The following is a 20,443-nucleotide window of genomic DNA, read 5'->3' on the forward strand; positions in this document are numbered from 1 at the left end:
AGTTAAGCTTCATAAAGAAACAAATCAGCACTTTTGCTCAAAGGTGCCTTACAACTGCCTTTAAGATCCCAGTCATGACTGTTACTGGAGGTGTTAATGACCAAAGTCTAGCCCAAGATAAACATACAAAATTCTCAGTGCTCTGTATGCGATGCTTCATTTTGAGCCAAACAACTGCACTGTTAAGATAAGACCAGAAAGTATCACAGTAGTTAAAAGCCCTTCAAAATCCTGTAAACATAATGGAATAGAATTTTCCTTTGTGAGTGATGGTGAATTTCATATTTTCACAGTCTTAATGCTGTGAAAAAGACCAACACAATATTACAACGCCATCAGGTAATGTTACTTTTAAACTTCTAGAGCAAACACTGGGTCAGTGACACATTAAGGACTCTGGTTAACAGCAGGTGTTAGTGTGCTTGTGTGTCCATCTGGATTCCTTACCTTTTACTTGCCCCTGCACAATCTACATGAGTTCTGTAGGGATCTAGGATCTCCTCTCAAGGGAACTTTACACTAAAGTTCAAGCAGATGGCATTCAGACTCCTCTCTTCTGGGCTGTTTAGTCAAGGTATGAGATTCGATGGCCCAGTAAAAAGTATTTCCTTACTCACTCCCTCCCTTGCAGGAACCAGACACCTCCACAGTGAGCTTGCTGCAGCACTTCTCTGCAGAGTGAGAACTGCTGCCAAACAGGAGAGGGGTCTGACATCAGCTCCTTTACAACCCTACTGCTGGAGAGGCTATGGAGATGCTCCAGTACAGCCTCAGAACTACTGAGCTGAACAGGCACAGGCAGGGGATCTGAAGATAGACATAACAGGTCTATGGACAAAAAGCAGCATCAGGCAAAATTCAAGAAGTCACTAATATTGCCAATATTACAGCAGATTTTTTCAATAACTTTCCTATCAATTGGTTCCTCAAACATTTCAAACGGCCAAATGAATTATGGCATTGGTGAATCAACTACCATTATCACAAGTACTATGCAAATCAGACAGAAATGTTGACCTACATACCTTTGCTGAGAAGAAAAGCAGAGGGCCTTTCCTGTAGCTTGCATCATTTTTCCTGCTCTTGTTTTATCCTGAGAACCCTGTGATCGAAGAAATTTCCCCAATTCATTTTCTTCCTGAGACAGAACTAACAAAAAATAAATGAGTTGTCAAATATGTTATTTAATTCGTTCCTAACAGCTTTAAAACCGGCCGAACATCAAACAGCTTAAGTCACTTTAGGTACTAGCAGCAAAGCAAAAATAAATAATTTCACAGAATTCCTTCATTTAGTAAACAGAAGACCTGATTCATTTGAGACATTTGCTGATATACTTAACAAGAATCACAAAATACCATCAGCACCAAAAGACAACAGGAAAAATGTGCTATTTCTTTCTTTAAAAAAAAAAAAAAAAAAAAAAAGTTGGGCTGGTTATATTACATCTTGATTGCAGTTAATTTTCAGTGTTGGGTTTTTTGGGTTCTGTCTGGTTTGGTACGTTGTTTTTAGTTCTTTTTTCCCACTTGGACTGCCTCAGCTGATAGCATATTTTTATTGAAGTTAATTCAAAGTTGTACTAACCAAAACTCATTCACTTGCTTTTCTCTTACCTTTCTTCATGCTTGACTACATAAAATTCCACATGACAAATCTAGTACTTCATTTTAAAGAACATGTACTTTCAAATCACTTGGCAAGATTACTTGACAACTTGAACATTCTATAATTCAAACACTGTATTTCAACTACCTGAAACACATCTATCTCAAAGAAATTAGTAATTTTTTAAACAGGAAGATGAAGTGATTTTACCATGAATTGTTGACTGCTTCTAAACTGGGACCATGGACCTCAGAGAACCTTACAAAAACATTTCATGATGCCCTCATCTCCTTGTCTTTTAAAGCAGCTATCTCTTATAGTACCAATATCAATCGGCTATCAAGAGGGAGAATGGCCTAAAACAACGCAAGAAGATCTCCTCAAGTCCTCTTGCCATTTTCCAAAATGGCAACAGTCAACCCCAATGCAGACTCAGCACTCTTTGGTAGAAGATGCACATCTGATACAAATCTTTCCATCAGATTTCACCTGCCAATTCTTTAACTTGATACACTACTATTCTGTATTTCAATTTAACCTCCTGATTCTGAAACATTACCTCTGAATTTCTTTGGATAAAGAACAATGAAAGCCTCAAGAAAATGCAATTGGAAGATTTACTGATTTCATAGCTCGAGTCTCTCTTTCATGTCAGAAATCAAGCAATACAGACTGCAGAGAACGTTTAGAAGACATTTAATACAACTTGCTGTTTGAAACTTTCCAAATTAGGTCCCCCATCTCTCACTAATGACTGTCACTAAATACTGTACAGTTTTTACAATCAAGTCAGCATTATCAAATTCATCATAATAGCATAGATTACTTAATTATAAGACTAGTAATAAGCCAAAAATTCTTCATCAGTAATCTTGATTAAAAAAAAAAAAAAAGCAAACCAAAACACTAAAACAGTTTAGAAAAGAGTTATGATTCCTAGACAAAATACTTCTGAATTTAAACAAGCCAACCAAGTCATGGGGAAAAAAAAATTAAAGAAAGCTTTCTCCAGTCATTATTGCTATCACCGCATTACATCAATACATAAAACTTCAGAACTGGGAAATCTTCAAACAAATAACCAAATCTGCATTCAGGTGTCTGCAAGGAACATTACTTTTGAATAGGATGAAACTAGTAGTTCCCCACTTTCATTTTTACCTTTTCACTTGTTCAATGATTCCATAATGCAGACCTTCTTATCATTTTAACTACTGTGTTTGATCATACTTACAACAAATCCTTTTTTGATACAGTTCAATTGCTTTCAGCAACTCCATACACGTTCTCTGAATAGAATGGAACAGCTGATATTGAAACAAAATACACAAAAAATTGTCAAGTGTATGCAAGAAACACTGAGCAATAAAATACAAGAAAGAACTTAAATTTTTGTAGAAATTATTAGGGAACATTCTTTTCTTCTTGAATAAATATTTCTGGTATTTATCTTATCAATTGTGCTCTTCTTTCAATTACGTTTTTTACTGAAACTAAAGACTGACCAATCATAACTTTACAGAAGGAAAATAAAGCAAAAACAACTTTGGAAACAGGTCTACAACAAACCGTTGGTAGTTCACTAAAGGACTTTTGTTGGGTGTGGTTTTTTTAGGTGCTATCTTTGTATAGATATGAAGATGTACAAATCTGTTTCTAAAAACCTCATGGTAGAACAGAGTTATAAAAATATTTATCAATCAATCAATCAATCATTCTCCTATATGGGAATATGCATACTGAATTTTTCAGACACTGTGAAGTCTAGTGGAACAAACTTGCATAGGTATGGCCAACACAGAAAGTTGTTGATTTAAACTGGAAGTTTTATTGGCATATTGGAAACAAATTTCTAAAGCAGCAGCTTTCAAAGGAAGTAGAGGTGAAAAAAAAAAAGTCAGTCATGACTGTATTTGGAGATTATTTCTCTCTCTGTCCATCTAAAACCTCCAGCCTGCAACTTAAATCTAAACTCTACCACATGAGGCATTGCACAGCTAGAAGTAAAGCAGACCACTGGCACAGTCAGTGCTTTCTTTCAAGGCTGCTTGACTACAAATTTACACAGGTCTTGCCTTTTAAACTGGGAGTATGACTTGCAAGTGAGAATTTGTTCAAAACATGCTTATTCCACTTGTGTGAACACAAGTTTCCCTATTTCCAACCCCACTTGAGCAAACAAAGCATCCTTCCTGATGAGTCTGCAACACAGTAGACATGGTAAAAACTCAGGTGTGTATTTATAAAATATTGTTTCATACTTCCAGTTTGCTTTACATCAATATTCCTGACTTATAACCCATTGTGAAGACTCTCTAAATAGAACCACTGGGTGATAAGTTATTGCTCTTCTTGTGTTTGTTGTGCTACAGCCTCCTGTATGTCAGCTAAAACCTAAAAAAACTGAGAATCCTAAGTCAATATTTTTTTAAGAAACTACAAGAAAGGCAGTAAAGAAAAACATTTACCATCATGTAAGAAAATAACACAAACAAAACTTACACGGACATTAACTGGGTTATTACACTTCCATAGTACACCCTCATTTTTTTGCTTTGTCTCAAAGACATTCTAGGTCTTCATTTTGTAGAATTTTAACCTATTTTTTTTTCCTCAGGGGGGCTGCGGATACTGACAGTAGGACTGTATTTGTCAAACAGCAGGATTCCTTGTCTTGTTTTTATTTTAAAGACTTTCAGAAGCTTCTTTTGACATGTCAGAACCCACTAATCTGCTCAAAATCTTCAGACTAGAATGCACTGTGCACCTTGCTCCTGGGCATATTGCATGTTTTTCTGGTGTATGTGGTATTTTATACTTGTATAAAAAAATGTCATTTGTACGCTCAATAAAATACTTTTAGGAAAAAAATGAAAACAAATCACCTTAAACTGACATAGGCAAAGGATAAGGATAACCTCCTGACTCCCCTGCTAACAAAAGGAGAAAATCTGTCCCTAAAACATGAAAATAAATCTGAGATATGTTAAGTTCCAAATAAAGTTAGAGGGACATAGGGTTTCATGTTACAAAATTCGCCTATATTCCCTGAATTTACATAGATACTTTCATCAGAATCTGGAAGAGACATTACATAAAAAATTATACAAATTATTAAATATATTATACGATATGTTATTATATCCTATGTGCACACGTATTAAAGGCTTGGTGGAAATGAAAACACTTTAAAAATTAACAAATAGAGAACAGACATTATGTAAACATTACAAACCTCTAATTTTGCATCCAGATCTGCATCTGAAGCAACAACATGCTCATCTTCCTTTTTTCCTGTAACTTTTATAAGGGTTTGTTTTGTTTTCCAGTATTTCTGTTGCATTTTATTGACCACAGATTTTTCTTGGCTTTGAGCATATTGATCATAAAATTCTCTTGGATAGTTGCTGGAATATTAACAAACAGAATTTCAAATTTCAATTGGACGCTTTAAAAATAAGTCTAACTCACTCAATTAATATATTTCCATTAAGAATATTGCATTCGCATGCCAACACATATATTCTAACCTGCAGTTCCTCATTATGCATTAATAACAAAGCAACTAAATTACTGTATTTCTCATCCTACTCTGAAAAATAATACACTGATTTCAACTTGAATGTCTTAACCATGCAGCACTGCCTAATAAACAGCTTCAAAGAATTCTTCCCAATGCATTAGGAAATTATTTATAGCCCATGGAATTAACTTTTTATTTTGTATAATTATTAGGAGAGTTTCAAGTGAACTAGCAGAGTTGCTTAAGCAGGTAGTAATTTTCATGCCATTTCAGCACTGTTGGGATTTGACACAGCTCATTTTATGAATGGGATTAGACTACTTCTTGCCCTCCTTTTTTGTAATTGAATAAAAAAAGAATTAGAAGAACACTCATCTCTTTTGAGCATGCTACGTGAAAGACTGATATCTTACATCTCTCTTTATACAACTGACTACATGACAACTGTGGGTGTATAACAGGTAACCTTTTCTTCCAAGGATTAGTTTTCACTGACAAATAATTCTGCATTCTTATAGCAGACCTAATAAAAAGTGCAATATATAAATTCCATATTTCATAATTTTTAAGCCATACCCAGACAGTTTAATAGAAAATACAGCCTTACCATGAAATCTTGGTGTCTTTCAGGAAGTGTTATTCCATTATTAATTTGCGCAAAATTACAAACATTTTCCCCTATGTGCACATATAAAAAGCTGTGATACTCTTTCAGCTTTTTAGAAGTACATGGTTGCTAAACACAGCTATATTGGATACTTCACAAAACTTAAATAGGTTGAGTTTATTTTGAGAAGACACCTTACACCTGGAGTGACAAACTGGGGTTCATTAGTGAGATATTTACCTCTAGTTCTGTTCACAACACACAGACTGCTCAGAGATGCTACCCCAAGAGGTCTTCAGACCCAACATACACATCAAGTCATGTATAGAGACATGTGTCCCTGTCCATGGCAGGGGGGTTAGAACCAGATCATCTGTGAGGTCCCTTCCAACCCAGGTCACTCAATCATCCTATGATATCGTATGTATCTATACCTACATATTTGCTGTGAAGCAATCCATCCATTCTGAAAAAACAAGCCATTGGTACATGTTCCCCAAAAGGGAACACATCTACCCTACACAGTCACTAGCGACACAGATTAATCCAAAAAGGAAATTTTTTTCACATGGTTACATTACTTGCTTTAGTTATTTTCAATCAGCAAGTTAGGTGACAGCATCTTAATTACCAAAGAGATGGTAAGAAATTAAACTGGAAGTGAGCAGAGACATAATTTTAAAAAGCACTTATACAGAGCACTTCATGGCTTCTTCACCAAACTTGAAAAGCAAATATATTTACCCATTTAATTCTACACAAATATCAGTTCCAAGAGTTTAATTTATTAATTAAAATTAAAATAAAGGTCTTTTGGTGCTACCGCAAAAAATAAAAAACATGTACAAAACATACCACATTTTATTTGGAACTCTGTACAAACAAGCCACTACACACACTGACAACAGACAGCCTATCAAGTTGGGTGAATATTATATTGACCTGATACATGCTGCACCTTTAAAATACAAAAATTACTGCCTTTAATGAATAAAAAACCCCTCCTGTATTATGAGAAAACAATATGAGAGTTTAATAAAAATAGCATTACTTTAATAATAATTAAAAATACCCATCAAACTTCTCACAAGGTATGATAAAGGTCTTAGCTGCCTGGCTAATTGTGTGCTTTGACTTCTGCTACAGCCGTGAAAATAACAGAAATCTCATTTCAGTAGTCAAGTGAAGACTCATCTGATGTTAACCAGCTACCAATATAAGGTCACAAAATGACTAGGAAAAGTGCTGGGATTAATACAGATTCCTGAATTATGAGACTGATAAACAAACAATCACTAAATCAATACACAAACACTATTAGCTCTGTAGATAAAAAAAATTATCAAGATGCTTACTATTTATGACCTTCCATGATTCTTGTCTTCTTCAGACACCTAAATAAGAAATTATCAGTTAATACAAGTATCTGTAATTTTCAGATAAAACACTAGAAATCCTATATATTTTCCCTCAGAAAATTACTATGCTGCAGTATCTTGTTTACCATATTACAAAAGAAAACTCTTCAATCTGTGAGCCAAATGCCTTCCTTGCGTACCACAATTCTCACGAAAACCCATAACAAATGGATTTAAGTGCTGCCAATCCTTCTATGTTAGCAAGTTTTTCAAGCAAAAGCAAATTTACCAGGCATAAATTCAGTGACTTTTGATGAGGCATGCCAAAATTGTCCATGCTAGGCATCACCCTCACTGCATTTTTTTTCCTACAAGTTTTAGCCACAACAAAATTCAATTATTTTTTACCTTTTTTTTTTTTTTTGCCTATATCCCACTGACCTATTTTTCTAAAACATGAGTTACATCATGTCTTGTGTGTCAGAGATGTGAAATTTAATGACCAGATGGTTTTTCTATGAGGGACACTGCAGATCCTGAGGATAGAATAAGATTTGTAGGCATTAGAACTTTAGATTTTTTAAGTTACTACCTCCAGCTTGGATACTCAAGTTTCCCACTATACTTTGAGCTGGCCAGATGGCATGCACATAATTTCCCACCAGTACCTGAGCACACTCCTTCCAGGCCAAATTTAACAGCCAAGCCAGACACTCATAAACAACAAGCACCCGGCTTCTCCTCTGCTGCTTTTAGAGAGGACTGGCACATGGTTAACATGGAAATGGAAGCACTGCAGCAGGATGAGACCAAAATGAAGCTAAGTGAGATGGGTGGTGCTGCTGGGGAATGGACTTCAGCAAGTAGAGGCACAGAATGAACACACCAACAGGCTCCACCAAAATATGAAGCTGATTGACTGAGAAAACAGTAATGGAAAAAGGAGCTAGGGAGGTAACAGTACTGAAACTGAACTTTGGCACTAATCCAAAAAAAAAAAAAAGGGGGGCTACAAAGGGGAGCCATCATGTTGGAAACCTATCTAGCACAGTACTGCATACAGATAGTGTGGTTAGCACTGGAGAGGAAAAGGGACTGGAACAGATTGCAGGAACCCGAACAAGGCAATGCAAACAACCTGGATGCCTCCTGCAAGCACAAAGTACACACACTTCCATTTGGAGCTGAATGGAGCCAAATCTCAGATTTCTGAGTCTAACCTCTCTGCTGTCAGTACCTGTGAAACTTGCTGGCAAAGATCCAGGAGATACTGCAAGATTATATCACAGCAAGAATTTTGCCTGAATTGGAATTTTTGTGAAATGGTCTTAAGCACTGCAGGAGAGATCACAAGAAAATTAGTAACTGTCCTCAGACAAGAGTTCAAATGTAAGGGTCAACAAGTAAAAATGGAGGAAGAAAGAATCTTTTCAGATTGTTGTTCATGTTACAGAACCATTGAGTCAGACAAGATACAGAATGGACTGCTTTGCAGTTCCTTCTAGAGCCATAGGCACAGACACTACTAAGTCATTTTCCTAATACCTTTATATTCTTGACTTCACTGTTTTCACACTGGTCCTCCTTAAGTCAACTGTGGGGGTGTGTGAGTGAGATAAGACCACAGGATTTAGCTTGTATACACAAGCTTGTCCATGACTCAGTTATTCAGCAACACACTTGGTTTGACAGGAAGCAAAGAACAGCCTGTCTAGGTGGACTAACATGTACATTACTTGGAACCAGTACAGGGAAAAGGTGTAGGACACTGACCTTATTCACTGTACACATCCACCTGCTCCTTCTGGAAACCACTGTCCCTACAAAAAATAAATAGGGTCATGGTGAAACAGTCATCATTTGCAAGTACAGCTCATACTCTTTCTTCCTAAACAGCTGACCTCACCTTTTGACTCTGAAATCTTCCTAAGTATACTCTTCCAGGTCCTACATAGCACCCTTATGCCCTGAAGATATTCTTTGTGGAAGTCTTTACATTCAAAGTGGACAATATTTTCATGGTATGAAAATGAGGGCATGTATTCTCTGTTCTGCTGTGTGATGGGATGGCATTTGAGGTGTTTGAGACTACATGACCAGCTGGGATGGTGTCCTATAGCCAGTCGGGGTGGAAGGAAACAGAAATGGAGCCTTACCTACACTGCCTGCTGGAAACAGCTCCTGGCATGTGATATCGCCCAAAACAGGCCAGGAGAGAAAAAGGTCCCAGAGAGTTCTAGATAGTATAGATAAAAAGCATGCCAGGGAGATTGCTGTAACTAAGCAGTAGCAACAAGCAGCAGCCTGGGACACAAACTCAATCCCTGTGCCCGTTTTATTTCCATTATGGAGCGGACTCTTGGTCCTAAATGAGAATACGGTTTGCAAAGACAGCTTAGTAAGTACTAGCACTGAAAAAACCAGAAATGTAGTTGCTAAAAAAAAGTGCAGTAAATTATCTCTGCAGTAATTTAACAGGACCCTAAGAGATTATATAAATAAATTACTTCATGTGTTGTTACTGTCTGTTCCAAGTCCAGGGACCAAAAACGGTTAAGATACTGGTTCAGCTCCAACAAAGGACACTATTAAAAGCATAGCTGAAAGCAGTAAGATTTTTTAAAAAGAAATACCAAAATCTAAGTCTAGTCTCAAAAAGTGAGAGATACTAATAAAAGCAGACTGGAAACAGCCCAGGGAAGTACCCAGGAACTAAAAGGAACATTTAACAGCCATGTAAAGAAGAATCCCTACAGTCACAGAATGCTGGCCCTGAGGCTGCAGAGAGAGACCAAGAATGAGCACACAACCTCTCATTACTTCAAGTTTTGAACTCTCTTATGCTTTCGAAGAACAAGACAAATGTCCCAAACAGAAGTAACAAGCCAGCTGGTCCTTGCCAAAATTGACTACAATGGAAGCACATGACACTAACTTCAATCTACCAATACTCCCTCCAAAAACTGCAGTCAGATTTAAAATTAACCCATGTTATCCTACAGTTTTAGATATAAAAATAAGCTTTATGTGCCATGAGGAATCGATGTAAGGGACTTTTTCTACTTGTTTTTCTTCTCAGTGTATTAAAACAAACAAAAAAAAAGATAAAAGTTAAAATAAATAGTATTATACTGACAATGATTAACGAAAGAAAAAAATCACCTCCCTATAGGAAAGCATTTATATTGGGAAGTTTCCATGATATTTGACAGTAAAGAGTTACACAACACTTGTGATCTCCACAACAGACTTCACCTTAACAAACAAAAGGGAGGGATACTCTAGATGAGGGGGTGGGTGTCAGAAGCAAGCATCCCTGCTTTATTCACACCAGAGAAAGCAGTGCCACATTACAGATGACTGTACACAAACCCTCGTTTAACACTGCACAGTGATGGATCTGAGGCTTCCTGAAGAAGTCCACTCATGGCTCCAGTAATTTTGTAAGTGCTTCTCGGTGTTTTGAGAGATACTAATGCTACCTCAGTTTAAGCATTAAACCTGAGCTGGCTCTATTCATAAGTCTGCTTGGAACACAAGGAACCACAGAGCTGAAAGACTCATTGCCATACAGAACCAGCTGGGGTCACATGCCCTGCCAAAACCTTGAAAATCCTTAGCATGTATTTTTGAGGCACCAAGAAGCAGCATCTCCACAAACCATCCTCACTGCAGACTGATGCCAGACAAGACAGGCACAGCCTGGACACCGAAATACATTGGAACTGTTTCTAGACTCCACCTGGCTTCAGGTGTAAGACAGCAGAATTCAGGCAATGCTCTGCCACAGACAACAAGAAATGCTGAAGCCAAGATGGTCCTGCAAACAGCCAACTCTGGCAGAGTTTCTCTGGATGGTAGATTATTTACCCACAAATTATTTCCACAGGAAGCCATAACAGCTGGAACGCACACAGAACTTCATGTTATTTCTGCCATACTCATCATCCTACTAAGAAATTTTATTAGTTGTGACACCGAAACAAAACTTGATGGAGGACACTCATCATTAGCAAGTGGCATTTCTATTCCTATGGAGAATCCTCTGATTCTCTATATTCTCCAAGACCACTTGAATAAACATGTTAATTTTTCTATGCAAATAGGAAAATGCTTTCATGGTGTTTTGTGTGATTTGAATGCTAGGATTACCCTCCAGCTCATGCTCTGTACAACCTTTGTACAAGCTTGCTTCTCTTTTTTAGCTTTAGTACATTTTGTTGCAGCATAAGTTGTCTGGTTTCCCAAGAGCTAAAACAGCTTTACAAATAATCTTTAGATGCTACTTGTGTAAGAAAAAGATGGTATGAGTGTCTTCTCTCCAACAGCTACAAGTCTGTATATCACTGTCACTCACATTACTTCTCTTTTTCAGTGAGCCTAAATGTAAGAAGTGTCACATGGCATTGTAAACTTCAGATCTTAATACTCTCCTAGGTTATGAGGAAATCAGTTTAAAACCCAACCCAACAAACAAAAGCTATACCCCTAAGTCAAGTATCTCTTCTTGTCCGAGCATTGTCACTTAGCTCTTACTGTGTTCTTAGCTCAGACAACAGATCACATAGAAAAATATCAGCATGCAGAGGCATCAAACAGGAATCTCTCCAGCTCTGAAAACTGTATGTAAAACAAACTGTGATCTAATAATAGCTTCCCCAAACAAGGAGATGAAATTCTTGCAAAAACAGTATAAATGCTGATGTGCAGAGCAAATCTAACATCCAAAGATGAGCTAGCAGTTATGTAGGAAGGCAGTAGATTGAACAACACATTCTTTTGAGATACATCCAGAAACAAGGAAAGGGAACTGAACAACAAAATACAGCAACTCTTACGTGAAGGCAATATGTTCATCAAAACACACAGAAGACTCTGCACTTTCACTGACAGAACTGTCCTCTGGGTCTACTGTTCTTTCAAAGCAGAGAATAAATATGTTCTGTGGCTCCTCAAATAGATAGACTGAGGAGCCACAATAGATTCTCCACATCCTAAAACCCTTGCAACTTATAACTTTCAAATATGGCAGAATCATGGATTGCAGCTGACTTACTTACATTAACAGATTTATTAAAATGAATAATTTTCCAAGAAACTTTTAATACAATAACAGTACAGTGGTGCTAAGTAACAACAACAAAAAATTAAGGAATTCTATATATAAAGTTAAGACTGATAGTTTCATTTATGTAAAAGATTTTGAAGGGAAGAAAATGTGCCTAGGTGAGGGAATCAACGCCATCTGTGCCTCCAACAGCTCTTGGCTGACAACCTATCTCCTCCACTCTGCTCCCTGGAAGCTGTGATCAAACTGAACCAAGTAAATGGGTCTGTAAAACAAGATGCAGTCTCACTGCAAGATGAAGACTAAACAAGGTACAGTTTTATCTTCTCTGGTCTAGATACAAACATAGAGGCCAGGAGCTTCAAATGGTGTTTGACTTGGCCTTTCCCAAGTAAAAGAAAATATAACAGCCTGCAGATCCAAACTATCCATGTTGTCAAATCAGGAAAAGAGTGAAAGCTGAAGTCTGGGTCTTTCAGCATCAAGATTACACACAGACTTAGAAACATTCCTACTCTTAAATACAAGAATAGCTACCACTCTAATTCAGCTAAAATAAATCTAGAGTTCAAGCTATATCTATGATAAACAACAAGATTTAATTTTTCCTCTAAAGCTCTTAATTTTCAATATTGATGCTCTAATCCTGCAGAATCATCAACACTTAGCTTTAAATCCAGGAGTCTTTTTGTTCTGTTAGAGTACTCACTGATGCACTTGTTTATTTATTCAAATAGTTTGCAAACTGGTCTGTAAGTGCTGCATTAGCAGTTCCTTCCACCCATTACAACTTTTTGTCTAATCCTTTGTCTCAGACTGATCCACAGCTTTGTTACTTATCCTGGGAAGTGTCTATCTTGGAGACTACCCTCAAGTTCTCAGGAGAAGAAATACAAGATTGCAGCATCAACAGAATTACTCTTTCAATCTATTTCAGGGATTGACACCTAGAAACAATTTCATAGATCCTTAAAAGAAGCACAGGATAAATGGCATCTGTTACACAGTGAATGCTCCTGCTATATTCATACACCTGGGAGGTGCTGAGAGGGGAAAAATCATCCTGTTTGACTGCACTAACTAACTTTAGTGCCTAAATTATCATACAAGCCTCTCAAGACTAAGCCCCTGTGCAGATAGTGAATACAACCTCCAAAGAGCAATGCTGAGCACCTCAAGCAAAGTCCCACCACTGTGCTCTGTGCACACAGAAATTATGCTTTTTGCATTAGGCACCTGAACTACAAAGATAAATCCTGCTGTGAGAGCACTGCTCTATTCCCCCTCTTTTAGAGCTAGCATTTCATGGTGGTCTGTTGAATTACTGTAAAAAAAAAAAAAAAGAAAAAAAAAGTCATCAGCATACTGAGCAACACCATCCTAGGGAAATGGCCACATCCTGTTAAGTTCCCTGGAATCAATTTTCTCTTTCACCACAAACACTTCTAGAACTAATATTTCTGCCACAGTTACTGTCATTTCCTTCTCCTATCTACCATGGCCTATGAGACATCCCAGAAAACTACACATTAATTCAATTTCATTTATTCATTTGTCTTCATCCATCAAAGAATTTAAAAATCCCTGAAGAATTAACCCACTCTACAATGCCCACTACCCCTGCCAAATTTGACGTGCAGAAAATTCCCAAGCATATACTTAAAACAATAGAAGTATCAGAGAAATTGGAGTCTGTTCTCCAAGGAGGTAGTTTGACCCAGTACAACACACCTTTGTTTTTCAAGCTAGTAAATAAACCGTGTGGAGAACAAACCACAGTAATACCAGCAGGTATCTTAAATGACTAAGACTGTGTGATTAGAGACTTGCACTGTAAGAAACCACGTACAAGGCATGAAGAAATCCAAATGTTTTGGGTCTTCTTTCTGTCATTTTGTAGCACTACCTAGGCACCTATCAGCATACAGTACATCCCAATGAGCAGCAGTACTATTGACACCTGTCTTTCACTCAATTTCACACTGACTATTTAATACTCTGTGTAGGGCATGTATGGGTTACATCTATTGCCAGAGAGTACTGTCAAGAGATACTTTCTTCCAAAACAATTGTCATACTTCTAATTTCAGAACACACAATTAATGTGGGAAATTATTCTACTTAAGTTCCTGGTGTAGTCTAAAGAAAGGATGCTATCTGGGGCCATGTTTCTTATGCTGTCATTTAGTCTTTATTTTCTATTCCCAACTCTGATGTATACACTTGGCAGACAAACTACAAATTTACACTTTGTTTATTGCTCTCTTATACCAAGAACTAAAGAGCATCAATCCATCTGAACCACTCACTCTGGTTTTCAGTACTTGAATGGTTACAAGTAATTTTTAGCCAACCTGAAAAAGCAGAAACTTGGCACTGTCAACATGTTTTTTATAACTTATTTTTGCCCCTACAAAGTGCAAGAACCAACTCAACAGTTAGCATTCCTCTCTAAAAGAAATAATTTTGTGTCTATTTGGTACTATATATCTGTCATATTATTCCAAAAACTATCAGGTCAAACTTACAGGCGTAAGTGATCCCCTTTCTACAGCATAAATGCCTTGAAATGATACTTGGAACTGGGTTGGGGGTTTTTTTGGATGTTTTTTAAGCAGAAGAGAATGAAAAATTCCTAAACCCAGTGGATTCTCAAAAACACTGATAAGAATGGCACATGAAGTCACAATATGTACATGTACAGTACAAGTCGTCTCAGAACAAAGTATTTCAAATAAATGCTGGTAGACTGCAAGACTGATGAGCTAACAACAGCACTTTCTAGATAAGCTCATTTGCACACAGAACTTTATCCTTCACACAGAGATATTTAATCCCACAAAAATTTAATTTTAAATTTCTTTTTCAGATTATACTGATTTTTCATCTGCTTATTATGGAATAATGTAGGGACGGTACATAGTATCAGTTTCCCCTCAGATAACATCTTCTACTTCACTAGTAAAGTGTTCCACTTATATTTGTGGAGAAAAGTCAGACAACCAGGTAAGCATTGCAAGTACTATATGCATTTTATAAAAGAATAATTTGAGTATAAGTCACTGAAAGGTAGGTGTAAGCTCACTGCAAATGAGCAAAACTGGGGATATTTACTATGCAGTATTTAATCTTTTTCTAAATGTAGACTTGTTTTGTTTCTTCAAAATGACTATCAAATTGTTTTGCAACACACATTTGCTCTCTTAGTTTAAGAACAATTATTTGTAAACCTTATAGCTGAATATTATTAAACAAAATATCATATGGAACATGCACTGTACATAGATTATAAGAGATAAGATTGTTTTTCTGATGCACTCTACTTGTAGTCAGTGTAGAGTCTTAATATTGGGAAACTTTGCTCTGGTGAAACTATGGGAAAAGTAGTGAAAGAACAAAAAAAATCATGAAACTCTTGCATGTACAGTATGTTACATATGAACATATAAGGCTTTAGAACTTCAAACAAATGGCTCTCTTATTTAGACAACCTTTTTTCTGGCACAGTCAACCTTCTCACATTTCTGCCTCCCTCCTGCCTATTCATCCATTCAGAAGCCAGAAGGCATTGCCATTTATACCCAAGGGGAAACAATGCTGGAGGAGGGAACACGAGAAAATAATTTTCTCCAGATTCCCTTAGAGGTTATTTCACATCTGCAGATAAGAGATTCGATTAACAAAACAGCCTCAGCATGCACAGCAACAACAATACAGGGCGATCTCCTTGCACCGCCCTTTGAGTAAACACCATCAGTGCAGGCCATATATTCTCAGCATACACACAGTCCACTCTACTTTTGTATTAGTGCTCTCAGTAATATCCTGGCACACCAGCTGACTGCTCCTAGAGCAGTGGTGATCCCTATGAAGTTACGTGCAAGATGGACCAAGTACTGTTTCAGTGACTTGGTACAGACAGTGCTCAAGGTTGACGCAAGAAATTGCATAACCGGTCAAAATGCCCCTCAGCTTGCCATGGCTAACAATAGCCACAGGAAAAAGTACTGTGAGACTGCTAGTACTAGCAACACTTAAAAGGTCAAATGTTTCTACTGTTCTTGACTGTTTGGTTCTTTCTCTAACAAACCTCACTCTCTGGGATTTTGTATTTTTAGTGCTTCTGCATCATGTGGCGTAATTTTGTCTCCAGAGTGATTTTATGGTTGAGAAGCAGCAAAACATCTTGAAGAATAAACTACAGAGCAATACGCTTGGAGGTGATTTTGAAAAGTATTAAAAAGTTTTTGAGAGCATTTTTTGTCTACTTGTTTATTTGAGATATTAGCCCATGTTTTTTCTGCCAACTTGTACCAACAGCTTTCAACACTACTTGAAGACTCAAAAAAGCTGTTATTATTAATTTCTTCAAGAAAAGATGATGTGAGAAATCATCAGAACAATTTAACAACTGTGTAAAGTATGGATAACAGAGACAAATTGGCAAGACAGTTGGGTTTGAAACTTTACTAAGCTAGGACAAAATCCCTTAACTCTGTAGTAGGGTTCAACAGGAATTTTACTTTGCACTATGTGATCCCCTTCACACCCCACTAATATAACTTCTAAAAGAAAAATGTTAATGAAACCTCCCCCTTCCATAAACTCATAACTGGTCTTCTTGAATCTGCAAATCTGCAGTTTATATTTGAATCTCAACTCCAACAAACACAATAGAAGAAAGCACCATTATCTAAAATAAATTTAATTTTTTTTCTCAAATGAAAAGGAGCAAATTCCACTGACCATCATCTAGATTCTTGAGTAAAGTGCTGAAACCTTTCTGGAAACAACAATGTTTCATGCATAACATTCTAACAGTGAAGAAACTTTAAAAACTCATTTAGACTGAGGTTTGGCACTATTTAACCACCACATTATCTTCCAGGAGGTATGTCATGTGCAAAATGTGACTGGTTATACCAGTTAAGGCAGTTCACTGCTCAAAAGATCTCCGTGGCTTGACACTAAATCCCTCCTTCAGTGGTACTAACATTAATCTTAAACTATTAAATTACTAAGTTTAAACCAGCAGGCTGCTCAAACAGCAGTTAAAAGAAACTGCTAAAGTCTAAATGAGGTGTTGCTGGTCATAATGCTAAGTACCAGTAAGAACCGTAACTTCTAGATCTGTGCCAGACAGCACTGTCAAGGGGCTCTTCCTATTTGAGAACGTTAGATAGACAAAGTGGAAAGAGTGGCTCATCAAAAAATCAAATAAAAGACCATAACCAAATGCCATCTGCACTGCAGACGCCAAAATCCAGCCCACCATTTTCTCTGTCCAACAGTTTGGAAAAGTGATCATACAGTTTTGTCATTACAAGATTCTTGCTAGAGCAGAACACAAGAACAGATTATTTCCAAAAAGTCTAGTCTGAAAAAAGGGTCACAGCTGCTTTCTGAGACCCAAATTAAATAAAACCTATCCAGAAACCGAAAGAAAGAGGATAACAGAATTAAACATGGGGAGAACAAAAGCAAACAAACAGGTGTTTAATGGAAATAAAAGGTCATCTTGGTTTAAAGCAAGGCTTGTAGGCAGGGAGAAAATATCACAAACAACCATACAGAAGAACAACTCCACTGCAGAGCTTCCACAATACTACCACAATGTAAGTTGGTGGTAGGGGGTTAAAGGATGTAAGCATGAGATTACCAATTTCACTCTGAACTAAGGCAAGACTGAATTACTGCTTTAAGAGGGGTCCTTGAGGCTATCAGCTTTACGCAAAACAGCGTGAAACAGAAGACTTATTTACATATGGCACATAATGATATTGACAAATAACATAGTGCCCTTCACCCCTTTCTGCTACTAAAAACTGACCAGATGTTTCAAGTAATACCCTATTTTTCTATTTTCTTCCAAAATACTATAGCAGCTTTCATGGGTCAGGTGGATGGATGTAAAATAAATCTGATGACTAAGATGAACCTTTCACAAATTATAAGCTTTAAACCGTAAATGTGGGGTTCCTGAATTGCCATTTCACCAGCTGTTACTGCCTCGGGGCTGGTTCGAGATCTGACATTACCTGACCAGAGGATGCCCTGCCACCCCTCTCCACCCGGCTGATCCCAGGAGGGTTCGGAGCGCAGCCGGGCAACCTGCGCCTCAGCCCGGCAGCCAAGCCGGAAACCGCCGCGGAGCACCGGCCGTTTCCCTCCCCGCTTCCAGCGGGCAGAGCGCCAGGGAGGATGTACGGGAGGCACAAACGGATAAATGCAATAATCATGGCGAGACAACCGCACGGCGGGAGGGGGAACGCAAGGCAAAAGGAGAGACAGATGCCATCTTGTGCCTCGGAAATTTCGCTCTGCACGGGTCCGGCCGTGGATACAGCGCTGACGGGCACCAGCTCCGCAGGCCCGGCGGCCGCACCGCCTGCCTCACCCCGAGCGGGCTGCCCGCGGGGGAGGCGGCGCCCACCCCGTGCTGGAACCCGCGGCACCGGCTCTCCCCGCCCGGCCCCAGCACGGAGACCAGCGAGCCCCCCCTTCCCGCACTCACCTTGCGGAGGGAAGGGGAGGGGAGGGAAGGGCCGAGCCGCAGGCGCCGCCGCCCCTCCAGGTGTTCCAGCGCCGCCGGCGTCAGCGCGCCGAGCGGAGCCGCCTGTGCCGGCGCGGGCGCCCCCGCAGCGGGGCGGAGCCGCCGCCCGGCCCGGCCCAGCCCAGCCCGGCCCCCGAGCCGGGAGGGCGCGGCCGCCAGGTCCGCGGAGGTCCGGTTGGCCGCTGCCCGGTCGTGGCCGTGGGGAGACGCGTTTCCTCCCGCTTTCCCTGCAACGCCGTGAGCGAAGCGGAGGGAGAATCGCTCGGGTTGGGGCCCTGATCACCGCCTCGACAAAGCCCTAAGCCCCGTGCCTTCACCCCAGCCTGCTGGGGACCGCAGGTGTCCCGCGAGGACCAGCAAGGAAATACTAAAATGTTTTGGTTGTCATAAACAGTTGCCGTGGAGGTAGTGGAAACTTGGAGGAGAAGGCCCTTTAACGTCGCAGGCAGGTGGCAGTGTCGGGGGTGGGGTTCAGGAGAACGTTGATTTTGAGATGTCGGAATTGGGTCGTTGTGGTTGTGTGAGAGCTTTTTGAGTAAAAGAGGTGAATTTGAAGCTGATTTCAGAGCTTGAAATGGGGAGAAGAGTTCACAGGTGGCATTTGAAAATGAAGTGAAAGGAGAAATGGAAAGCAACAAGATCGTGTGAAAAATGATCCCACTTAAATGGGGCAGCGTTAACTTACCGGTGTGAGAGAGCAGAGATGTAAGCACAACGCAGGGCTTGAAAGCAGGAATGGAGAAGAAAAGGTTGGGTTGATGGGGTTGAAGAAAAGGGTTGAAGAAGAGTGGAGAGGAGGAAGCTGTGGAAAATGAAGAGAGGAGAAGAGTGGTAGTGGGGCATCATTTTTGGAACCTTACAGAGGTCCCAAGCACTCTTGTCAGTGTCTCCATGTTTCTGTGAGGCAGAGCTGAGCTACTTTGCTGGAAGTCACAGATCCAAAAGTGAAGATGTTTTCAGCAACAGGGACTGTGCTGTGAGACAGTAACTGTGAAAAAGACTTGAGATCCTAATGGGTCGAGAGCTAGGTGTGCTATCCCTGAGTTCTGAAGAAATGAACTGAGATAATTTAACACATAATTTAATGTGAGGAATTTCAGGTATTGTTTGGAAGCTTGTTTAGTTTCCTTGTTTGGCATCAGTGTGACCACTAACAGCCGGTCATACCCCCAAGCATGGTGTGCATAGCACTGACAGTGTGTTGACAAACAAGAATGGTTTTATGGCAAGAAATACAGGATTGTTTCCCAGAACTACAGAAACCCTAACAGGATAGGTTTTGTGTTAAAGCGAAGTAACAGCAAGAAAATATTTTCATGTGAGACAAATCTCTTAATGGGGTCTTTTGTCTTGCAGAAAAAGATATGACACAGCTGAAAGCTTGGAATGCAGGAGACCTGGTGTAAAATATATCATTTACTTTTGAATGTTATACTATAAACACTGTTCAGCTGCCTTGTTATTCTAGAGCTCTCTTTAGAGCAAATATAAAAAGCTGCATTTTAGGGTGTGGTTATCTGGTTAATTTTAGTTTCCAGTGAGATTAATCATTCTCTGGACAGGGGTTCCCATGACTGAAAGAGTAACAGGCTGAAGTGTAAATACTTGCATTAGACATATTGCCCCATGAGTCAAACAAATTTGAGGTATTACTGGTTTTGAGAGAAAAAATGTTCATGGAATTCTTACCTTGCCAAAGTGAAGTGGTGCTAATAAGTGACAAAAG

At 38.9% G+C, this 20,443-nt stretch overlaps 1 protein-coding gene across 7 annotated transcripts in view; it reads right to left on the minus strand.

The window, feature by feature from the left end:
• Positions 1 to 18,835, minus strand: part of ICA1 (islet cell autoantigen 1) — a 66,420-nt gene extending 47,585 nt beyond the window's left edge. For 5 of the 7 annotated variants that reach the window (XM_038127381.1, XM_038127385.1, XM_038127383.1 and 2 more), the window contains exons 1-6: positions 18,679 to 18,835; positions 8,870 to 8,916; positions 7,094 to 7,132; positions 4,844 to 5,015; positions 2,843 to 2,915; positions 1,026 to 1,149 (exon numbers count right to left, since the gene is read on the minus strand). In XM_038127381.1, the coding sequence (XP_037983309.1) occupies positions 1,026 to 1,149; positions 2,843 to 2,915; positions 4,844 to 5,015; positions 7,094 to 7,110 (386 nt within the window). In that variant the 5' untranslated portion in view covers positions 7,111 to 7,132; positions 8,870 to 8,916; positions 18,679 to 18,835. Of the gene's footprint in view, positions 1 to 1,025; positions 1,150 to 2,842; positions 2,916 to 4,843; positions 5,016 to 7,093; positions 7,133 to 8,333; positions 8,432 to 8,869; positions 8,917 to 18,678 lie in introns of all 7 variants that reach the window. The other 2 variants (XM_038127380.1, XM_038127382.1) reach the window with 2 other exon arrangements.
• Positions 18,836 to 20,443: the final 1,608 nt, after the last annotated feature.

Source organism: Motacilla alba, chromosome 2 (assembly GCF_015832195.1).
Source record: "Motacilla alba alba isolate MOTALB_02 chromosome 2, Motacilla_alba_V1.0_pri, whole genome shotgun sequence".
NCBI classification, from domain to species: Eukaryota; Metazoa; Chordata; class Aves; order Passeriformes; family Motacillidae; genus Motacilla; species Motacilla alba.